The sequence below is a fragment of the Staurois parvus genome, unplaced genomic scaffold (assembly GCF_062004578.1).
Source record: "Staurois parvus isolate SC_StPar_1 unplaced genomic scaffold, SC_StPar_1.0 ptg000557l, whole genome shotgun sequence".
In the NCBI taxonomy this organism is placed as follows: Eukaryota; Metazoa; Chordata; class Amphibia; order Anura; family Ranidae; genus Staurois; species Staurois parvus.
In genome coordinates this window covers 1031945-1056978 of record NW_028318353.1, presented here as the reverse complement: position 1 = coordinate 1056978, position 25034 = coordinate 1031945, and the positions used below count along the sequence as shown (strand labels likewise).

General features: G+C 40.7%; 1 protein-coding gene across 1 annotated transcript in view; it reads right to left on the bottom strand.

The window, feature by feature from the left end:
- The window catches only part of AQP1 (aquaporin 1 (Colton blood group)), a 62455-nt gene extending 41833 nt beyond the window's left edge, over window positions 1-20622 (bottom strand). Inside the window, exon 1 of the mRNA XM_089691243.1 lies at window positions 20111-20622. Within this exon, the coding sequence (XP_089547369.1) occupies window positions 20111-20506 (396 nt within the window). The 5' untranslated portion in view covers window positions 20507-20622. The remainder of the gene's footprint in view (window positions 1-20110) is intronic.
- Window positions 20623-25034: the final 4412 nt, after the last annotated feature.

The window sequence follows — 25034 nt, the reverse complement described above, 5'->3', positions numbered from 1 at the left end:
CTTTCTTAAGCCAAGAGGATACGCATTTCAGGACATGAACCCCTCTTTCTTAAGCCAAGAGGATACGCATTTCAGGACATGAACCCCTCTTTCTTAAGCCAAGAGGATACGCATTTCAAGACATGAACCCCTCTTTCTTAAGCCAAGAGGATACACATTTCAAGGCAGCAATGCCTCTTTCTCAAGGTTTTTGGCTTACAAAAGAGGCGTTACTGCCTTGAAATGAGTATCCTCTTGGCTTAAGAAAGAGGGGTTCATGTCCTGAAATGCGTATCCATGCCCCTTCACGCCTCCCAATGTGTGACATCATCGGCCAAGTTCCCATGCTGTCATATCCTCTCTTATTGGTGGTTTTTGCTCCTTATCATCTTTGCAATGCCTGGGTTTCTAGATGATGGCAACAGGGCTTATGACATACACTTTTTATTCTACTACATGTGAGTGGTTTATTTGCTTTTTATTAATATATTGATCTTAGATTGTACGCCCCTTGAGAATTAGGGACTGTCGTGAATGTACAATATATATGTAAAGCGCTGCGTAAATTGACAGCGATATATAAGTACCTGAAATAAATAAATAAATCTTACATGCTGCTCTTACAAGTGCCCTCTTGTGTTTCTGTGAATTGCTGGAATTGCCCATCTCTAGCAGCAATTCTCACCCATGTCAAGTCTCTGACCATCTCAAGTTGCGGGCCACCAGTTGCACTAGGAAGGTAAAGGGATTGAGACATAGTGGGAACAGATCAAAGAAGGTACAGGGTTGTATATTTGTATTTTACATTTTGCACTATTGAAATATTTTACTGCTTTCTACATACTGTACATACCCACATGGAAGAAAAATATATTTGAAATATATTTTAGAAATATTCTTCCCAAGTACCATATATTGCCATAAATTTGAAATGCTACAATTTTGACATATATATATATATATATACTGCATGTTGAAATGTGTTATTATTACAAAATATATGAAACATATTTTTTAAGATACATTTAAAATATGCTGTATGTCTTTAAAAAATACAAATCTAAATGTTAAAAAAATACAAATCTTTTTTTTAATGCATTTACAGACATATGTAAAAATATATGTTAAAATTGCTTTTTTATATGTTAAAAAATATATGAAGAATATATTTAAAAAAAATATATTTTCAAAAATATATTTTTTGAAAATATATTCTTCAGATTTTTTTTCTTAACATATAAAAAAGTCATATTAACATATATTTTTACATATATCTGTAAATGCATTCCAAAAATGTAGATTTGTATTTTTAAAGACATACAGTATATTTGAAATGTATATTTTAATAACATATATTTTTAAAAATATATATTTTTTAAAATGTTTCATATATCTTGTAATAAAAATGCATTTCATCATGCAGTGTATATATATATATATATATACATATATATATATATATATATATATATATATATATTGACACATATTTTGATATATATTGAATATGGCCAAAATTGTGGTATTTCAAATATATTTTTCTTCCATGTGGGTAATTCTGATCCTGTAGAAATGAATGATGGAAACTGCAGTCTACTAGTAAAGATGAGATCACAGTGAGGAGATCTGTAGTTTGACAAGTTCGAGCAAACCCACCGGACAAATTTTTGATAAACATAGTACAGCCCTACATGTACTCAGGGGAACTACATGCCTGGCTGCTTACCAAGTCTGTCTGGACTCAACCATCCCAATGGGCCTGTAGGATGTGTGCTATTTCAAGCTTGTTTTTTTTAAATGGCCAGTCTGACATATGAAATTAATACAAAACTGTGCAAATAAACCGTGTGAGAAACAAAAACCCAACCAAAACACCTTTTGAGGTGGAAAAAAAATTAAATAATAATTTTAATATTTTGTTTTAAATTTTGACATATATATATATATTGACCTTAGATTGTACGCCCCTTGAGGGTTAGGGACTGATGTGAATGTACAATATATATGTAAAGTGCTGCGTAAATTGACGGCGCTATATAAGTACCTGAAATAAATTTTCATGATTTTTGCTCCCAAAGTGGCTCTTGTGATTTCAACAAGTAGAGTTTTGCTGCTACTTGCGCTGTTTTTTTCTTAATTTTTGATGGCCTGGCGTAGCTTTCCTCTTGGTTTTGACTGGATGAAAAGAGATTTAAAGTGGTAATAAAGGGAGAAGTGTTTTTTATACCTTAATGCATTCTATGCAAAAAGGTTAAGACACAGCAGTGCTGCTGCCGCTCATAGCCAGTGAGGAGGTAGTTGGGAGCGGGGCCGAGCCATTCTCTGCATATATTATGGACACACAGAGGTGGATCAAAGCATGATCCATGGTGCTCCAGCAGGGGGAGGGGACACTGGTACTGACTAGTATTCCAATGTTTCTCTTCTCCCCCTGATTCTCTCCCTCACTCAGCTAATGTGACCCCAGTGCTTACAGAGAGGGGTAGGGGAGGTGCAAAAAAGGATGCTGTGCAGACGGCCTGACGCCTGACTTATAAACAAGTGACGTTAACGGTTATTAGGACGCCGGTGGCTAGAAGGTTGTTATGGTGCACAATGAAAACCTGGAGCGTTACGTAATTAAAAGGCAGGCTTGTTCCACCCGCTGGCTTGTATACAAATTTATGGGCAATTTTTAGGCATTTTGCCAAGGCACTACTGAAGAAACCTCAAGACACCCCAGGGTGCCTAGGCACCCTGGTTGAAAAAGGCTGTAGTAGACTGTTTTAAAAAAGAGCTGGATGCATTCCTAAATGCAGAAAATATAACTGGATCTTAACATTTCTAGCTAATAACACCAGAAATTGTTGATTTAGGGAATATCCAATTGCCTTGTGGGGAATCCGGAGAGAATTTAATTCACCCCCTCGCTGGAGCAATATGGATCATGCTTTATATTTTTATTTATTTCAGGTACTTATATAGCACTGTCAATTTACACAGCGCTTTACACATATATATTTATTGAACATTCCCATCAGTCCCTAACCCTCAAGGAGTGTACAATCTAAGGTCCCTAACTTACATTCATACATACACATACTAGGGACAATTTATACAGGAGCCAATTAACCTACCAGCATGTCTTTTGGAGTGTGAGAGGAAACCCACACAAGCACAGGGAGAACATGCAAACTCCATGCAGGAGGTGCCATGGTCAGGAATCAAACCCATGACCCATTTACTGCAAGGCAGACGTGCTAACCACTAAGCCACTGTGGGTCAACTGTGGGTATAAGATGGTGTATATGAAAGTGTTCTGTTTATTTTTTGCTTTTGGTTGAACTAGATGGAATTATACTGTCTCGGACAGTAACAAAGCCTTGGCAGTAATATAAAACTGACAACTTAATGTAACTACAGTCAGGTCCATAAATATTGGGACATCGACACAATTCTAACATTTTTGGCTCTATACACCACCACAATGGATTTGAAATGAAACGAACAAGATGTGCTTTAACTGCAGACTGTCAGCTTTAATTTGGGGGTATTAACATCCAAATCAGGTGAACGGTGTAAGAATTACAACAGTTTGCATATGTGCCTCCCACTTGTTAAGGGACCAAAAGTAATGGGACAATTGGCTTCTCAGCTGTTCCATGGCCAGGTGTGTATTATTCCCTCATTATCCCAATTACAATGAGTAGATAAAAGGTCCAGAGTTCATTTCAAGTGTGCTATTTGCATTTGGAATCTGTTGCTGTCAACTCTCAAGATGAGATCCAAAGAGCTGTCACTATCAGTGAAGCAAGCCATCATTAGGCTGAAAAAACAAAACAAACCCATCAGAGAGATAGCAAAACATGAGGCGTGGCCAAAACAACTGTTTGGAACATTCTTAAAAAGAAGGAACGCAGCGGTGAGCTCAGCAACACCAAAAGACCCGGAAGACCACGGAAAACAACTGTGCTGGATGACCAAATCATTCTTTCCCTGGTGAAGAAAACACCCTTCACAACAGTTGGCCAGATCAAGAACACTCTCCAGGAGGTAGGTGTATGTGTGTCAAAGTCAACAATCAAGAGAAGACTTCACCAGAGTGAATACAGAGGGTTCACCACAAGATGGAAACCATTGGCGAGCCTCAAAAACAGGAAGGCCAGATTAGAGTTTGCCAAACGACATGTAAAAAAGCCTTCACAGTTCTGGAACAACATCCTATGGACAGATGAGACCAACATCAACTTGTACCAGAGTGATGGGAAGAGAAGAGTATGGAGAAGGAACTGCTCATGATCCTAAGCATACCACCTCATCAGTGAAGCATGGTGGTGGTAGTGTCATGGCGTGGGCATGTATGGCTGCCAATGGAACTGGTTCTCTTGTATTTATTGATGATGTAACTGCTGACAAAAGCAGCCGGATGAATTCTGAAGTGTTTTGGGCAATATTATCTGCTCATATTCAGCCAAATGCTTCAGAACTCATTGGACGCTTCACAGTGCAGATGGACAATGACCCAAAGCATACTGCAAAAGCAACCAAAGAGGTGTTTAAGGGAAAGAAGTGGAATGGTATGCAAAGTCAATCACCTGACCTGAATCCGATTGAGCATGCATTTCACTTGCTGAAGACAAAACTGAAGGGAAAATGCCCCAAGAACAATCAGGAACTGAAGACAGTTGCAGTAGAGGCCTGGCAGAGCATCCCCATGGATGAAACCCAATGTTTCCAGAGATATGTGCAAGTTACATAATTAGGAAAAAAGAGCAAATTGTCCATCAAGTTCAGTTTTAAAATGAAAAAACTATTCAGGAACCCCAGTTACTTTCAAAATAAGTAAAAAAAAAAAAGGTTCCCATGTGTTCCAGTGTACCTTCAGGAAAACAAACCCTTCCCAGTTCTCAATAACAGGTGAACATCAAATACCCATACATTGTTCATAAGTATCTCTTTTGCTCTTTTCCGTAAATCTTCTATAACCCCAAATTTCTCTGCTACAACCAGTTCCATGTTTCTGCAGCTCATACAGTAACAAAGCCTTTGCAGTGATATAAATCTGTCCATGACAAGTTAATGTAGCCATTTAACCCAGGATATCAGGTTCAAAACTATATTTTTTTTCTATTAGCCAGTTTTTTTATTCTATTCATCCTTGGACATGTCGGCCATGTTGGTCATGTTAGACATATTTGTCAATGATGCACCAGTAGCCTTGAAATGCATTATATGGTAATTATATATATATATATATATATATATATATATAAAACAATACTGGTCACCTCTTATCCTGCCTGGGTGAATATCTCTTGTCCTAGCAATCACCCTTGACACAGCCCATCTAGAGGGACAAAGGTCTGGTTCTCTCTATATAATGCGACTATCCAAGAAATGAAAGATCTACATTCTACATTCTATTATCTACATTCTTGATGACAGGTTGCCTACCTTTCTAATGGTTTGCTGCAACCTACCCAGATGTAAGTGATGTCCTTCCATTATCCCATTCTTTTTGTGGCTACAGAAAAAGCTACACCATAAAGAGCAGAGTTTCTCAACCAGGGTTCTATGGAGTCCTTGGGTTCCTCCAGAGGTCACTAGAGGTTCCTTGCCCAATGAGCAACCTCTCCATCTCAGATAAGTTCTAATTGACACCATTAATCATTTTAGCTATCTGTAAGGGGGTAATTCTTTCCAATCAACACAAATGTAAGGAGCATTCTTCCTGCAGACCATCACAACTAATGAGCTGCAGATATAGTAATTTTAAGCAAGGGTTCCCTGAGCCTAGAAGTTATTTCATGGATTCCTTTGTGTTGGAATGGTTGAGAAAGGCTCATACAGGGCTTTCCTGTCTCTCTCCTTGCCTCCCTAGGTTTTTCCAATCTCCATTTTTTCCAAAAACAACAGATACAACAAATGAATCAGAAGGTTGTTAACATGTGGCAGCTCTGTAATGCCCAATGGAACTCCAACAAGGTCTCTTGTAAATTCAGATTATGTAGAATGAAAGGGTGAGAGTTCTAAGCCATAGGGGTCAGTCCACATATAATATTTGTCACAACAGTCTATCAAGGGTTTACAGCCAACACGTTTCGGAGGTACACAAAAGTCTACCTTCATCAGGGCTTAGCTTGATTGTGAAAGAAGGATCTAGTAAACAGAGTGGTAAATGAAGAGGAATTTTCTCAGCAAGTTTTACTTAGAGGCATATCCAGTTAGGCAGTCTGAATTTCCATGTAGGCAACCAAATATGATGGATATCAATTCCTAACCCTAACCATCAATTAAATTCCTAAATCAATCAATTCCTAAACCTAACCCTATTATTTCTACAAATAATATTTGTGTCTGGACCAATCTCTTTGGCTTGGCAATCTCATTCTTTGACTTTACATGAGCAAAAAAAATGGTATTGGATATATTCCCATGTAATGTATCGAGGCAGATGTCCATTGTCCAAGAACAAGATGGGATGTTTAAAAGTTTTTGAAAGCACCCTGTTCTTATTCACCTGATCTGTTCACCTTCCAATCACCACCAAATCGCCTTGATATCTGGCAAGAGTGTGTGGACCTATCTAAACAATCCATTTCTTTCATATCTAATCAGGCTGGCTCTTGCAATACATCGTTGATAGTACAGAAATATTCACTCAGGTATATCATACAAAATATCACCAAGCTCTGGAAATATCTTGAAATTTCTTTAAAAACACTATAGTAAATTTAAAAAAATAAATACAAATTTTGGGTAGTTTAATCAAAGTGCAATAAAGGAAGGGGATGTAAGTCTTTTTAATTATGCCATGTTTCAATGTGAGTTGTGTTAACCTCCCTGGCGGTGTGATTCTTTCCGATTTTTTCGCTGAGCAAAATCGTTTTCAGTGTCTGATGAGGAATTTCCCCCACGAATCATTATCACTCAATTCTGCAAGTGGTTCTGATTTACTATCGCTGTTCTCTAGCCGGTCTAAAACCGTTTTTGACGTAAAGGGACGCTTTTTGGACGCCATGGACTTTTCTAAGTTTCCAGGCAGAAAGAACATTCAAAATGCAGGCAGGGCGCCGGACAAAGCAGTAGGGACAAAATATATGTGAAATGCATTGAAACAGCAATGACAGCAAAAATGAAATTTTTTAAAAATTTCAAATTTCCCGCCGGTTCCAGCACCCGTACGTCCCGACTTCACAGGTACCGGAACACAGAAGCCGGGTGCCGGCATCAGCCAGAGGAGATGGCCGGGGACACTGCAGGGGACACATCGTGGGAGCGAAGGACAAGGTAAGTGCTGCAGGGACCCCCTGAGCAACGCCACATGGTAAGCCCGAGTGTAGCTCGGGGTTACCGCTTTTGGTATAGAAATTTTCCCCCGAGCTACACTCGGGAATACCGCCAGGGAGGTTAAAGCAACCAGTTCAACATGAATGGGATGCCAATAAAAAAATAAAAATAAAAAAAAGGTTCAAAATCAATTTGCCAGCCAGCTTGCCAACAACCAAATTAACCTGTCTAACTCTACAAATTTAAAATATCCTTTAAATGCATGTGCCTCTATTATGGGGGCTCTCAAAATTTGTAGAGTTAGGACCACAGAATACCAGGCTGCCGTGATGTGGCTCTGCAGCTTACGTATGTATTTGCAAATGTGTGCTAACTAAACCCCTGTTTTTAACGCATACTGTTAGACAGGCTAATTCGGTTGTTGGCAAGCTGGCTGGCAAGTTGATATTGAACCTTTTTTTTGTTTTTATTTTTTTTATTGAGATGCGTCGCCCGGTTCACATAGTCCTTGCTTCATAAGCCAGTTATAGACTGGGGCAGGTGCCATATTTTGTTGTTTTGTTGTATGAATAGGATTCCAACACACTAAAATGCACCAAACATTTCCTGCAAGCGCACCACAACACACGTTAGTCCATCATCAAAGTGAGTTGGGGTACCATTCAGAATGAATGGCACCATATTGCACCAACACAAGCGTTATTCCAAGATGACAGCGTGAATGGGACATCCACATCCAGTCGTGTGAAAGAGAATTTAAAGTGGAACTTTTGTTGAGAAACAATTGGTCCCCTCTACATGAACTAAATACATTGCAAACTGATATGTGGGATGGGAGAGTCCACCGTTATCATCAACACATGAACAATTTTGTAAAGAGACCCCTTCAGGAAAATGGAGTCCACAAATTCAATGAAGAAAGCAGGAGGTTTACTCATGAAAATGCACACAGTCTTAAGGAGTTCTGGCACTTCTAAGGCACTTACTAACATGGCACCTTGTGAGTAAAAGCTGCAACAAGAAAGGTGTCAAGGCGTTGTCACTACTGTATGAAGGAAACTCCTCTTTCTTTCATTGAACTGGTGGGCTAAGTTTTCATCTATGGTGTTTACTCAGCTGGGCATAGCTTTGGATTTGGTGCAATCTGACAGTGTGACCATGCAGCCACTTAAGGCTGTATACATGCAAAAAATTAAATGGCGCCTCACTTTTTGCCGGCAGTGTTGCCACTGAATGCAACCCATTTAAGTAACTGAGGTGGCACAGCAACTGCTTGCAGTTGCAGGGTGGTGGTGTGGCATTTTGAAGGTTAAAACAGGTGGTGAGGAGGCAACACTGACCTCTTCATCTTTATAGAACATGGAGGTGACAAAGTGGTCAGATGATGGGGCTATAGAGTGCGGTGGAAAAATACTACCAATACTGAAAGTGGCAAAGGATGTCAAAAGCTGATGAGACCAATGAAGGCTTCAGCAATGGACTGGAGGGAAGGTAGGACACGCAAGCTGAGTATAATGGTTTCTCTCTCCTACATTGAACTTTTTTTTTTTTCGAGAGAGAGACCTGAAAATTATTTCAAGTTCATCTGGAGTAAAAAAAAGTTGAGAAAGGCTAATATAAACAGTTTAGCTTCCCTCATAAAAGACACTCTATCAGCCTCTCTCAAACTTTTTATCCCAGAGGAACCCTTGAATTAATTTTCAGGCCCCCATGAACCCCAATTCAGTGAAAGAAAGAATGTCCCTTACATTTGTGGGCAGTTAGAAGAATGCCCATTGGTGATCAGTGGATGGATGAATACCCCTTACATTGGTGACCAGTTGGAAGAATGCCCATTGGTGATCAGTGGATGGATGAATACCCCTTACATTGGTGGGCAGTTAGAAGAATGCCCATTGGTGATCAGTGGATGGATGAATACCCCTTACATTGGTGACCAGTTGGAAGAATGCCCATTGGTGATCAGTGGATGGATGAATACCCCTTACATTGGTGGGCAGTTAGAAGAATGCCCATTGGTGATCAGTGGATGGATGAATACCCCTTACATTGGTGACCAGTTGGAAGAATGCCCATTGGTGATCAGTGGATGGATGAATACCCCTTACATTGGTGGCCAGTTAGAAGAATGCCCATTGGTGATCAGTGGATGGGTGAATACCCCTTACATTGGTGACCAGTTGGAAGAATGCCCATTGGTGATCAGTGGATGGATGAATACCCCTTATATTGGTGACCAGTTGGAAGAATGCCCATTGGTGATCAGGGGATGGAAGAAAACCCCTTACATTGGTGACCAGTTGGAAGAATTCCCAGCGGTGACCTGGGGATGGAAGAATACCCTTTACATTGATGGCCAGTTGGAAGAATGCCCATAGGTGACCAGTGGATGGAAAAATACCCCTTACATTAGTAACAAGTTGGAAGAATGTCCATTGTTTATCAGTGGATGGAAGATTCCCCTTTACATTGGTAGACAGTTGGAAGAATGCCCATTGGTGATCAGTGGATGAAAGAATACCACTTACATTAGTAGTCAGTTGGAAGCATGCCCATTGGTGATCAGTGGAAGGAAAAATGCCCATTACATTGGTGTCCAGTTAGAAGAATACCCCCTTACATTGGCAGTCCAATTGCCAATCTTAGAAACAACTAAAGATGTCTCTGTTTCTGCCAAGTGACCTTGGTTTCAGAAATATGCAGGCACCCTCAAACAGAAGGCTAATCTGACACAACTCAAGGATCCCCAAACAAACTCTGGAAGAACTCTAGGGTTGTGAAGAACCTTGGTTAATAATGGCTGCTCTATATCCATTAAGGCAGGGGTGTCCAACTGGTGGCCCTCCAGCTGTTGCAAAACAGCTTTTGCCTTTGGAAGTCATGCTTGTAACTGTCAATCTTGCAATGCTCCATGGGACTTGAAGTTTGGCAACAGCTTTATGTGTGAATATTGTCAGCAGCTAGCAGTAAGCACTGTGTTCTCCCGGCGGAGAAGGCTTCCCCCTCTCCATACCCCCTTAGCCAGTAGACTACAATAGTCCCACTAGAGCAGGGGTGGGCAACTGTGGCCCTCCAGCTGTCGTTGAACTACAAGTCCCATCATGCCTCTGCCTTTGGGAGTCATCCTTGTAACTGTCAGTTTTGCAATCCCTCATGGGACTTGTAGTTCTACAACAGCTGGAGGGCCACAGTTGCCCACCCCTGCACTAGAGGGATTTCTCCATCAACACTGACTGTGTTGATGGGGGGAATCAAGTGAAAATCGCATCATCTATGGCCAGCTTTAGAAAGTATCTCACCAGCAATGAAACTCTTGCTGCAGGAGATGTCAATTTAGACCGGAGCCAATTAACCTACCAGCATGTCTTTGGAGGGTGGGAGGAAACCGGAGTACCCAGAGGAAACCCACTGTCCCTTGAAGCTGCCTTGACTTACAGGGGTTGATTCATTAAAGGCAAATAGACTGTGCACTCTAAACATACAGTTGCACTCATTTTCCCCAGAGCTTAGTAAATGCAGTAAAGCTCTGCTGATTTCCATAATCCAATCATGTGCATGCAAAAATGCTTTTTTAAAATTTTTCTTGCACCTGATTGGGTATATTTTTTACAGAGTGAAGTTTCACCACATTTACTAAGGAAAACAAGTGCAACTGCACTTGCAAAGTGCACAATCTATTTACCTTTAGTAAATTAAACCCAATGTGTTTCTAGTGTCGGCTGGATGCATCTCCATTGCCTATCAAGGCTCCCCAGCTCAAGCCTTATCTCAGGGAACAGTAGCCATTATCAGGGAAATGCTGAAACAGGGGCGGACTGACAACGCATGGGGCCCCCGGGCAATAGGGGACCATGGGGCCCCTGTGTCCTTGCCCACACTCAAACCACACCCAAAAAAGCCTGTGAAAAGGCACCAGGGGCATCTCATGGGGCCCCCTTCTGACCCCCGGCCCTCGGGCACTGCCCGAGTTCCCAAATGGTCAGTCCGCCCCTGGCTGAAACACTTTTTTTTTAATACAAGGCAAATACAGTATCCAATCAGATTACAGTTTGCTGTTTGGAGTAGTAAATAGAAAGTTTGCCAGCCCACATGGAAGAAAAATATATTTGAAATATGTTTTAAAAATATTCTTCCCAAATATATTGACAAATATTTGAAATACTACAATTTTGGCCATATTCAATATATTTCAATAAATGTGTGTATATATATATATATATACTGCATATTGAAATGCGTTTTTATTACAAAATATATGAAAAAATATTTTTAAAAATACATTTCAAATATACTGTATGTCTTTAAAAATACAAATCTGCATTTTTGGAATGCATTTACAAATATATGTAAAAATATATGTTAATATGACTTTTTTATATGTTAAAGAAAAAAATCTGCAGAATATATTTTTAAAAAATATATTTTTAAAAATATATATATTTTTAAATATATTATTCAGATAATATAAAAAGTCATATTAACATATATTTTTACATATATTTGTAAATGCATTCCAAAAATGCAGATTTTTTTTATATATATATATATATATATATATAAAATGCTTTCATTTTCATTTCTATCTTTTTGTTAAGCCCAGTACACACAATGAGAATATTGGACGAATGAGCCTCCGTTTTTTTTTTTTTTATGCATGCTACTGTCATATCAAATATGAAGAGGTTACTTAAGTTACAAAAATTCTTGTGCGACAAAATAAAACTTCGAAGTGATGTAATGCATTTTATGGTATTTGTATTGTATTTTTTTTTGAGGACGAAAACTCTACTGATTAAACGAAAATCGTAGGATCTGGTATTGTACGAGAAAACTTTCCATGCCTGTCTCTTTAAATAATTTGAGACGAAAGCGGTTTACTAGCGATCAGATTATCGTACGATCGATTCGAAAGTGGTATTTCTTGTACGATTTTCTGATTATGTGTACTAGGCTTCAGGCCAGGGGCGGACTGTCAACTCATGGGGCCCCCGGGCAATAGGGGATCATGGGGCCCCTGTGTCCTTGCCCAAGCTCAAAAAATCCTATGAAAAAGCTACCAGGGGGATCTCATGGGGCCCCCTACTGACTCCGCGCCCTCGGGCAGTGCCTGAGTTTCCAAATGGTCAGTCCGACCCTGCTTCAGGCCTCATGTACGCACGAATCCCCCTAGACGTTTAGCACTCCTGGCAGAAGAAAAATGTTAACTGTGGCAAAAACGCTTGTAAACCCTAAGTTCACGCCTAAGCGTTTTCTGCAGTGTTTTGCGGAAACGCAGTACAGTCCATTTAACATGATTTCCTATGGGACATGTTCACACCTGTGCGTTTTCAACCAGTGCGTTTTTAGGAAAGGGTCAGTCTAGGTTCACACTAATGCGATGCGGTATATCACATGTGATTCGCACAGGAACCGCACCGCATTCCTGTGCAAATCACATGCGATTTGTGTGTGGTGCGATTGGAGCCATACATTATGTATGGCTCTAATTGCACGGCATCCCCACCAAAAGGGTGCTGGACCCTTTTTTTTGGGTCCACATTAGAATTGGAGCACATGGGTATTCACACCTATGCGATCCGAATATGCACATTGCACCCCGTTTTGCAGACTGATTTCGGGGTGTTGTTAACTTAACATCACGGGCGGACTGACCATTTGGAAACTCGGGCACTGCCCGAGGGCCCGGGGTCAGTAGGGGGCCCCATGAGATGCCCCTGGTACCTTTTTCATAGGCTTTTTTGAGTTTGGGCAAGGACACAGGTGCCCCATGATCCCCTATTGCCCGAGGGCCCCATGAGTTGTCAGTCCGCCCCTGCTTAACATACACACCTGCAGCAGTTCAGCCCGGGTTCACACTAATGCGGTGCGGTATATCACGTGATTCGCATAGGAACTGCGCCTCATTCCTGTGCAAAACACATGCGATTTGTGTGCGTTGCAAATCGAGTCATACATTCTATATGGCTCTAACCGCACCCGCACCAAAAAGGTGCAGGTCCCTTTTTTGGGTCTGCACTAGAATCGGATCACATGGGTATTCACACCTATGTGATCCGATTCTGCTCATCACACCGCGTTTTGCCGACCGATTTCGGGGTATTGTTAAGTTAACAACACACCCGCAGCAGTTTGCATGAACGGTGTGCGATTCTGATGCGGTGCGGAATTCGCACAGAAAACGCTGCAAATTCCGCACCGCGTCAGTGTGAACCCAGCCTCAGGGACTTTTTTGAATGCAAGAAATCATGTTTTTGTTTCTATAGACTTACATGGAAATGCTGCAGAAAAGCATGTATTGTATTTTTGCTGCGATTTGGTTGGGTTTTTGATGCATTTAAATCTGCCAAGCAACAAGAAATTTTTTTCTTAAAAATGCAGCAAAAATGCAATGCAGAAACGACTCAAACGCAACCTGCATAGATGGAAACCTAGCCTTAGCGCTTGGATTATTCAGTTGATTGGCCATTTTCCATTGAGAGGAATAAACGCCAATGCACCGAACGCAGTTAGCGCTTAGACGTGTTTACACGCTATTTTGCCATATTTAGCGTTTTTGGGCAAAACGTTCCTCTCCTGAGCACAATTCTTTTGCATTCAGGAGAGAAACCTTTAACTACCCCTAAACTCTGCTGCTCCTCTGGACACATAAGGAGAGATATACCCTAGGTGCACATCTGTGCGGGTGGTGCCGCTGAGGATCCGAACGCACATCCGTGCAGCCACACCACCTGCACAGAGGAATGCGGACCCGTGGGCGGGTGCCAGTAGTTTTAATGGCATGCTGTGCGCAATGGAAAATGCAACCGTACTGGGAACTGAGGTTCCTGTGCAGGCTGCATTTTCCAAAGTAGTGCAGGGACTTCTTCCCTGCGTGTCACGGCACGGGGATCCATTCAAATAAATGGGCTCTCATGCCTGCGCAAAACGCAGCCCGCACGGCCACATAGATGTGAATCCGGGGTTACTAAAACTGGAGCTCTCAGAATCTGGTGCAGCTGGGCATGGCAGCCAATCAGCTTCTTACTTCAGATTGTTCAATGACCCCCGGTTCACACCTATGCGGCCGCGCGGGCCGCGTTTTGCATGGGCACAAGAGCCCAGTCATTTGAATGGACTCCCGTGACACGCAGGGAAAGAAGTCCCTGCACTACTTTGGAAAACGCAGCCCACACAGGAACTTCGGTTCCCAGTATGGTTGCGTTTCCCAGTGCGGGCGTCGTGCCATTAGAACTAATGGCGCCCGCCCGCGGGTCCACAATTCTCTGTGCGGGTGGTGCGGATGCACGGATTTTCATGTGGATCTGCAGTGGCACCACCTGCACAGATGTGAGGCTTTGTCAATAAATCCTGGAAATTGACTGGTTTCTATGCAGAGCTGCACCAGATTTTGCACTCTCCAGTTTTAGTAAATATCACCCATAGGCTTTTATTGAATTTAGGGGCTTTGGCAAAAAAAGAGTGCCAAAAGCTCCAAAACGCAGGTTTACTGAGTACATGAGGACTTACATCTCAGTGCTGCTGATCTCTTGCTGCCTTTTTGCAGCCACTTCCTATCCACATGCACTGTGTGGATGGCTGCATGGCATTTCCCAGGGTGGGTTTCCTTATGGTGAAGACAGCTGACCATGCCTGCAACATGGATCCAAAGGATGGAAAGACAGTCGAGAACTATAAAAGCCATGTGAGTTTACTGACACAAAACAGGGTGCAGTCTCAAAGCCCACCTGATGCTACTCTAACGCATTTCACTCCACCAAAGGAGCCTAATCATGGAGTGAAAATTCTGTTTGATGGAGTGAAACACAGTAACAGATATAGCATCAAATGGACTTTGTGACAGCATTGCTTTGGCTTCAATAAACACTTATTTATTTCAGGTACTTATATAGCGCCGTCAATTTACACAGCACTTTACATATATATTGTACATTCACATCAGTCCCTAACCCTCAAGGGGTGTACAATCTAAGGTCCCTAACCCTCAAGGGGCGTACAATCTAAGGTTCCTAACCCTCAAGGGGTGTACAATCTAAGGTCCCTAACCCTCAAGGGGTGTACAATCTAAGGTCCCTAACCCTCAAGGGGCGTACAATCTAAGGTTCCTAACCCTCAAGGGGTGTACAATCTAAGGTCCCCTAACCCTCAAGGGGTGTACAATCTAAGGTCCCTAACCCTCAAGGGGCGTACAATCTAAGGTCCCTAACCCTCAAGGGGTGTACAATCTAAGGTCCCTAACTCACATTCATACACATACTAGGGACAATTTAGACAGGAGCCATTCACCTACTAGCATGTCTTTGGAGTGTGGGAGGAAACAGGAGTACCCGGAGGAAACCCACGCAGGGAGAACATGCAAACTCTAGGCAGGTGGTGCCGTGGTTGGGATTTGAACCAACGACCCTAGTACTGCCAGGCGGAAATGCTAACCATTTAGCCACTGTGCTGCCCATATATATCAGCTTTTATGGTGAGTGTCTCTCTTTTCCTTTCTTTGGATGACCAATATGTTGGGTGTTTGGCTGCTCATGACCACAAAGAGCATGCTCCTGCAGCCGGAAGAGAGGAAAGAAACCTATAACCTGCAGCGGAGTGCAATCTCTTTAAACACAGTTGGCCATGCCTGCCTAATGTGAGTTGTAGTTTCCATCGAGAGCCTGTGAGACAAGGTGACACCACAGGAGAATATTTTATAAACAGGGACAGTGCGTTGTCACACTATAGCAGGAAGTGTCTGAAAAAGTCCCTTCTTGACAGGATCACCGAGTATAATTTTAATGAAAACTGTCTAATAGGACTTGTAATCTCCATTAGAAGCCCATGAGACAGGGTGACAACTCAACAGGATGTTTGGTAGACATGGACAGAGCGTTGTCACTTTATAACAGGAAGTGCCTGAAAAAGGCCCTTCATCGCAGGATCACCGAGTATAATTTTAATGAAAACTGTCTAATAGGACTTGTAATTTCCATTAGGAGCCCATGAGACAGGATGACAACTCAACAGGATGTTTGGTAGACATGGACATTGCGTTGTCACTTTATAACAGGAAGTGCCTGGATTAGACCCTTCATGGCAGGATCACCAAGCATAATTTTAATGAAACCTAATAGGACTTGTAATCTCCATTAGGAGCCCATGAGACAGGGTGACAACTCGAGAGGACGTTTGGTAGATGTGGACAGAGCGTTGTCACTTTATAACAGGAAGTGCCTGGATAAGGCCCTTCATGGCAGGATCACCAAGTATAATTTTAATGAAACCTAATAGGACTTGTAATCTCCATTAGGAGCCCATGAGACAGGGTGACAACTCGAGAGGACGTTTGGTAGATGTGGACAGAGCGTTGTCACTTTATAAATGGAAGTGCCTGAATAAGGACCTTCATGGCAGGATCACCAAGTTTGGCAGGATCACCAAGCTTTGTTGGGATTTTAGTGATTGGGTTTCGCTCTCAGCACTGTAATTCGCAGTACCCCCCCCCCCCCCCCCCCCCCGCTATACAACTTTACTTCCTAAAGCATATATCTGCTCAGCATCCCCTCAGGAAGAATTGGAAATATTTATTTTGCCTATTTCACAGTAAAATCTTCAAAAATGTGGAATTCTTCTTCTTCTCATTACATCCTGGAAATCAGATTCTTTGTTGTTGTTTTTTAAACAACAAGGCTGAACAAACTGCCTCCCTTCTTCTTTTGGAGAACTACAGTCACCAGCAAATCCTGCTGGCTGCTAGCAGGCAGGGCATGCTGGGACTTCTAGTTCTTCAGCATCTGGAGCCACATAGGTCATCTGTGTCTGCTTTGAATTTAGAAATACAGTTACTTTTTTTTTGTGCCTTTTTCAGCTTATTTGGAGAGTTAATGTGCGCGGTGTCACCAAGAAATAATTGTAAATTCCAGGTTATAGTATCACTGGGGGGGGGGGGGGGTTACGATGAATTATTACTGTGGGAAGTTTTATGGGAAAGCTGAACGCTTTTTTTTTCTCTCTCTAACGGAAAACAGTGGTGACTTTCTTCCCTAGAGAACATCAAAGTCCCACAACAGCTGACATGAATACTAATGTACAGGTTGTCTGTACCCAGGCCCTGCGCAGCCTTGACCAACGCGGCCTGTTATCTAGACCACATTTGGGGGGGGGGGGGTCACCCTCTGAAATAAACTCTCCAATGGACTGCAAATTCTGTTACTGAATCAAATATAGAGATTGTATGACACTGCTCATTTCTTGTCATGGAGGAGGACAGACTGTGTGTGTAGGTTACATAAAATGCTGTTTGTCAGAATGTTGGAATGATGGTAAATAAGATGAAAAGAGATGAACAAAAGTCATCCCACACAATGCCATACATATCAGATTTACCAGTGTTCTACACTAGAGGATCGGGCCCCTTGGGGGGCTGTGTATAGGATAGAGAAAGAAAGAAAGAGAGAGGAAGGAAGGAAGGAAGGAAGGAAGGAAGGAAGGAAGGAAGGAAGGAAAGAAGGAAAGAAGGAAAGAAAGAAAGAAAGAGAGAGGAAGGAAGGAAGGAAGGAAGGAAAGAAAGAAAGAAAGAAAGAAAGAAAGAAAGAAAGAAAGAAAGAAAGAGGGAAAAAAGAAGGCAAAAGAAAAAGATAGAGAGAAAGAAAGAAAGAGAGAAAGAGAGAAAAAGAGAGAGAAAGAAAGAAAGAAAGAAAGAAAGAAAGAAAGAAAGAAGGAAAGAGGGGAAAAAAGAAGGTGAAAGAAAGAAAGAAAGAGAGAGAGAGAGAAAGAAAGAAAGAAAGAAAGAAAGAAAGAAGGCAAAAGAAAAAGATAGAGAGAAAGAAAGAAAGAAAAAGGGAAAGAGAGAGAGAGAGAAAGGGAAAAAAGAAGGCGAAAGAAAGAGAGAGAGAGAGGGAGAAAGGGAGAAAGAAAGAAAGAAAGAAAGAAAGAAAGAGAGAAAGAAATAAAGGGAGAAAGAAAGAAAGAAAGAAAGAAAGAAGGCGAAAGAAAGAAAGAAGGCGAAAGAAAGAAAGAGAGAGAGAGAGAGGAGAGAAAGGGGACAAAGAAGGCGAAAGAAAGAGAGAGAGAGAGGGAGAAAGGGAGAAAGAAAGAAAGAAAGAAAGAAAGAGAGAAAGAAAGAAAGAAAGAGAAAGAAAGAAAGAAAGAAAAGAAAGAAAGAAAGAAAGAAAGAAAGAAAGAAAGAAAGAAAGAAAGAAGAGAAGGAAGGAAGGAAGGAAGGAAGGAAGGAAAGAAAGAAAGAAAGAAAGAAAGAAAGAAAGAAAGAAAGAAAGAAAGAAAGAAAGAAAGAAAAGAAAGAAAGAAAGAAAGAGAGAAAGAAAGCGAGAGAGAAAGAGAGAGAGAAAGAGAGAAAGAAAGAAAGAAAGAAAGAAAGAAAGAAAGAAAGAAAGAAAGAAGGAAGGAAGGAAGAAAGAAAGAAAGAAAGAAAGAAAGAAAGAAAGAATGAAAGAAAAAAAGAAAGAAGAAAAGAAAGAAAGAAAGAAAGAAAGAAAGAGGGAAAAAAGAAGGCAAAGGAAAAAGATTAAGAGAAAGAAAGAAAGAAAGAAAGAAAGAAAGAAAGAAAGAAAGAAAGAAGGAAAGAAAGAAATAAAGAAAGCGGAGAGAGAGAAAGAAAGAAAGAAAGAAAGAAAGAAAGAAAAGGGAAACAAGAAGGCAAAAGAAAAAGATTAAGCGAAAGAAAGAATAGAAAGGAGAAAGTAAGTGAATGAAAAAAAAAGTGAAAAGGAGTAGGTGAAAGAGAAAGAAAGAAAGAGAAAGAAAGAGAGAGAGAGAAAGAAAGAAACATTCTGGCACAGTGTTGATAAACAAAGAGATACAAAATAACAGTGTTTATAAACACTGTTCAGAGACAAAATAGAGAGGTACAAAGTAACATTGTTGCTTTTATATCTGCTCTATTTAATCTACAGATCAAAGTGTTGAGCTTCCAGGTGCCTATAATGTTAATTTAAACAAGTAAGTTAACAGATGTATTCAATATATAGATGATTGATCTAATCTCCAGCATCACTTCATAACAATGTGTTGTTGTTTTTTAAACAGTCAAACCACCAAAAACTGATATTTTTGTGTTTGGTAAATCATTTCACTGTTCTCAGTAATCTAGAAACCTGCTGTGCCCATTAAGAGGGGTTCCCACCATCCCTGTGCTGAGTTTCCGGGTCTGTGCACCTGCTGTGCCCTTTAGGAGGGGTTCCCACCATCCCTGTGCTGAGTTCCCGGGTCTGTGCACCTGCTGTGCCCATTAAGAGGGGTTCCCACCATCCCTGTGCTGAGTTCCCGGGTCTGTGCACCTGCTGTACCCATTAGGAGGTGTTCCCACCATCCCTGTGCTGAGTTCCTGGGTCTGTGCACCTGCTGTGCCCATTAAGAGGGGTTCCCACCATCCCTGTGCTGAGTTCCCGGGTCTGTGCACCTGCTGTGCCCATTAGGAGGGGTTCCCACCATCCCTGTGCTGCGTGTCTGGGTCTGTGCACCTATGCCTATTAAGAGGGGTTCCCACCATCCCTGCTGAATTATGTATTACTTTTTATATTATGGAGAATGTAACAGGAGGTGCTGGGACCCAGAAAAGTGGGTGGGAACTCCCTAAACTCCCAGGTATGCAGGAATTACGGCAGAAGTTCTCACTGTTGGAGTATCCAAGTCAAGTAAGGAAGAACAGCAAAAAGGCAAGGAATACAAGAAGAGAATTGATTGATTGATTGATTGATTGATTGATTGATTGATAATGAACAATAAGGACATTTTACTGGAAATGACACAATTCTCATTCTATCTATAGTGTTTTGCTGCAGAAAAGTTTTATTAGGAATAATGAATCCCCCCAATTTGGATTCCGCACACAGATACAATTCTGATACAAATAAAATAAGCGGCTTACCCCATTGCGCCCCAGGCTGTTGGGTTCAAGGCCAGAGGTGATACCGGAGAGTATGGCGGTGGCGACCACGGCGCCGAGGCACTGGGCGAGGATGTACATGACGGCTTTCAGGATGCTGATTTGGCAGCTCAGCAGACACCCGAAAGTGACCGCCGGGTTCAGGTGAGCGCCGCTGATGTGGCCCACACTCTGAGCCATGGTGGCGATCGATATCCCAAAAGCCAAAGACACCTTCACGATGTCTTGCGACCGGCCGACGGTCTGATTGGTCTTGTCCGTGATGGGGAAGTTGAACCCCAAAGCGGCACCGATACTAATAAAAACGAAGAGGATCATGGCTAAAAACTCCGCTATGACCGCCCTCCAGAAAGCTTTCTTCTTGAATTCGCTCGCCATTTTTTTTTTTAAGGTGAGGAAAAAAGTTTTTCTAACTTCGGTGAAATTAAAAAAAAAAAAATGAAAGTTCTTCCCGGCAAAAGACTGAGCAGAACTCTGAAAGAAAAATTTGAAGTGATGGCTTATTTATAGGGGTTGGGTGGTCTGACAGAGGAAAGGGGTGTTCTACGAAAGGAGGAAGGAAAATGTACATAGATGCAGCTGAATGCTTGTACCAAGCTGCCAATTCCTCCCCACGTCGACTTTCCACTCGCTCTCTCCTCTGCTCTTCGATAAGCTACTACAGTACAAACATTGCATTCACACTGCTCCTGCTGGAGACAACATATTCCACGAAAACTCTCTCAAACTCCTTCTTCCATCTCATTTCATTTCTTTATCAAGCAACTCAACCTATTTTTATTAGTTTTATGCTTTCTTTTCCTTTTGTTTTATCATGCAGTGTTTTGTTTTAACGTTTTTTTTCTTATTTCCTAAAAATATTTTTTTTTATTTAAAAACTTATAAACTCCTTCTTTCATCTTATTTCATTTATTTATCAAGCAATTCAATCTATTGTATGCTTTCTTTTTTTTTTTTTTTTCTTTTTTTTTTTTATCATGCAGTGTTTTGTTTAAACTTTTTTTTTCTTATTTCCTAAATATATATATATTTTTTTTTCATTTAAAATCTTCTAAACTCCTACTTTCATCTTCTTTCATTTATTTATCAAGCAATTCAATCTATTTTTATTAGTTGTATGCTTTCTTTTTTTTTTTTTTTTTTTATCATGCAGTGTTTTGTTTAAACATTTTTTTTTCTTATTTCCTAAATATATATTTATATTTTTTTTTAATTTAAAATCTTCTAAACTACTTCTTTCATCTTATTTCTTTTCTTTAGGAAGCATTTTGACCTATGTTTTTATTAGTGATGTGCTTTCTTTTCTTTTGTTTATCATGCAGTGTATTGTTTTATTATTTTTTTAATTGTTTTTCTAAAAAAAAAAATATATATATATATATGTGTGTGTGTGTGTTTTGTTTTAACATTTTATTTTGTTATTTCCTAAAAATATTTTTTTTTTCATTTAAAATCTTCTAAACTCCTTCCATCTTATTTCATTTCTTTATCAAGCAATTCAACCTATTTTTATTAGTTTTATGCTTTCTTTTCCTTTTTTCTGTTTTTTTTTATCATGCAGTGTTTTATTATAACATTTTTTTTCTTATTTCCTAAAAATATTTTTTTTTTCATTTAAAATCTTCTAAACTCCTTCTTTCATCTTATTTCATTTATTTATCAAGCAATTCAATCTATTTTTATTAGTTGTATACTTTCTTTTTTTTTTTTCTTTTTTTTTATCATGCAGTGTTTTGTTTAAACATTTTTTTTCTTATTTCCTAAATATATTTATATCTATTTTTTTTCATTTAAAATCTTCTAAACTACTTCTTTCATCTTATTTCTTTTCTTTAGGAAGCAATTCAACCTGTGTTTTTATTAGTGATGTGCTTTCTTTTCTTTTGTTTATCATGCAGTGTTTTGTTTTATTCTTTTTTTATTTGTTTTTCTAAAAATATTTTTTTTTTTAATATTTTTTTTATTATTATTATATATATAGCGCCAACAGTTTGCTCAGCGCTTTACAACATAACGGGAGACAATACAGCAACAATACAGTTCAATACAAGTGGGAAAGGAGGGGCCTTTTCCTTGGAGCTTACAATCTAGGAGGGAGGGTTGGAGCTTACAATCTAGGAGGGAGGGGATCATTTGAGTTCTTCGAAAAGTCTTCTTTCATTTTGTTTCATTTCTTTATTAAGCAATTCCAAAAAATAAAAATATTCTAAAAAAATTTATTTTTTTTTCATTTTGTATCATACAGTGATTTTGTTTTATAATGCTTTCCAATTTTTTTCCCCCTATTTATATTTTTTTTTCCTTTTGGATTCATTAATATTTTAATATGGATGTCAGATTTTTGGAGTGTTTTTTCCTTCTTTTTAGTCTATTTCTATTTTTTTTCCTTTTAAATTTTTTCTTTTTTGTTTTCTGTTTTTTTTTTCTTTCTTACAATATGCATGTAAAAAGCAAACATGAAACAACAAAGCATTATAAAACATAACATCTTAAATTTGAAAATATTCTTCAAAAAAGTTGATATTTTGTGTGTGTTTCTTTTATAACAATTTCAGCTTTTTTGAAGAATATTTTCAAATTTAAGATGTTATGATTTATAATGTTTTTTTGTTTCATGTTTGCTTTTTACACACTATAACAACATTTCCTTTCTTTGTGGTTGTTGCTTGCAGAGTGATTTATGGGGATATGTTTGTTTAACCCCTTCACGCCTAAGGGTAAAACAAATCTAAATGCCTAAGCACAATTCTGCAACGTTGACGTGTTAGTAAAACCGTACATATCGTCACAACTACTTTGTACATCCAGGTGGATTATACCTTGTTTTTTTTCAGGACAAATTGGGCTTTCATTTGGTGGTAAATGGTCATGGATAGCTCCTAATTTTTTTTTTTTATTAAAGGAAAACTGGGCCAAAATAGTAAAAAAAAATCATTTTTTTAAATTTTACTGTGTGTTTCTTGTTACGATCATAACCTACCACCAAAGAACAACTCAAAATACATTCTCCAGTTCTTGACGATCGCAGCGATACCATATATGTGTATGTTATTTGTTGTTTGTACCCGTAGTACAGTCCAGAAACAACAGTGCGCATTTTGTTTTTGTCTTTTTTTTTATATAAAACACACTGTCACTGAAATTGACATTAACACTAACTGACACTGATACCAATTTTTTTTTTTAAATCCTGACCTTTGACCCTGACCTTTGCCCTTGACCCTGACCTTTGACCCTGACCTTTGACCCTGACCTTGACCCAAACACTAACCCTGGTACTGAACTAGATCAAACCTTGATCTAGGTATTTTTCTTTATTTTTTCTTTTTTTTTTTTAATATTTATTTATCTTTTTTTTTTTTTTACAAACTTTTTTTTCTCTCTCTGTGTCAGGAGTTCGAGAGATACAATGTATCTCTCTTCTCCATTCATAGAGAGAGAGAAAACAAGGGGGCCGGGCTGCACAGTGATTGATCACTGTGATAGCCAATCAGAGGCTATCACAGCGATCACGTGACCCGGAATCGGGAGTCCCGGGTCCCGATCGTTAGAACGGGACCCGGGGCTCTCAGTGACACCGCGGTCTTGGTGCTGGGAGCGCGCCGAGCGGCGCGCTCCCAGCACAAAGACAGGTACGCAAATATGCGGCCCCACGGAAAAAGCCCAGGTCCGTGAGGCCGCATATTTGTGTTACGTCGGCGTCAAGGGGTTAATGATGGATTCACATTGTTGTGCTGTAACAGTAACACTATGGGGGAGATTTACTACAATTGGAGCGCTCAGAATCTGGTGCAGCTGTGCACGGCGGCCAATCAGCTTCTAACTTCAGCTTGTTCAATGAAGCTTTGACATTCTGCCCGGGTTCACACAGACGCGGTGCGGAATTTGCCGCGTTTTCTGTGCGAATTCTGCACCGCATCAGAATCACACCCCGTTCATGCGTACCGCTGCGGGTGTGTATGTTAAGTTAACAGCGCCCTGAAAGCGGTCCGCAAAACGCAGTGCGATGTGCAGAATCGGATCGCATAGGTGTGAATACCCATGCGATCTGATTCTAGTGCGGACCCAAAAGAGGGTCCTGCGCCTTTTTGGTGCGGGTGCGGTGCCAATAGAGCCATACAAAATGTACGGCTCTGATCGCAGTGCACACAAATCGCATGTGATTTGCACAGGAATGCGGTACGGTTCCTGTGCAAATCACATGCGATCAGGGGCGGACTGACCATTTGAAAACTCGGGCACTGCCCGAGGGCCCGGGGTCAGTAGGGGGCCCCATGAGATGCCCCTGGTACCTTTTTCATAGGCTTTTTTGAGTTTGGGCAAGGACACAGGGGCCCCATGATCCCCTATTGCCCGGGGGCCCCATGAGTTGTCAGTCCGCCCCTGCATGTGATGCAGGCTGAGGCTAGGTTCACATCTACGTGTTCCTGCGGGCCGCGTTTTGCGCTGGCACAAGAGCCCATTCATTTGAATGGATTCCCGTGCCCTGGGACACGCAGGGAAGAAGTCCCTGCACTTCTTTGGAAAACGCATCCCGTATGGGAACCTTGGTTGCTAGTATGGTTGCGATTTCCAGTGCATGCAGCGTGCCATTAGAATTAATGGCACCCCCGCGGGTCCGCATTCCTGCGGATCCAAATTTTTGTGTGGATCCACAGCAGCACCACCCGCACAGATGTGAACTGGGGGTAAAACCTGGAAGCTGATTGGATACCATGCACAGCTGCACCATATTCTGTGTGCACCAGTTCAGGGGCGGACTGACAATTCATGGGGCCCCTGGGCAATAGGGGATCATGGGGCCCCTGTGTCCTTGACCAAACTCAAAAAAGCCTATGAAAAAGGTACTGGGGCATCTCATGGGGCCCCCTACTGACCCCGGGCCCTCGGGCAGTGCCCGAGTTTC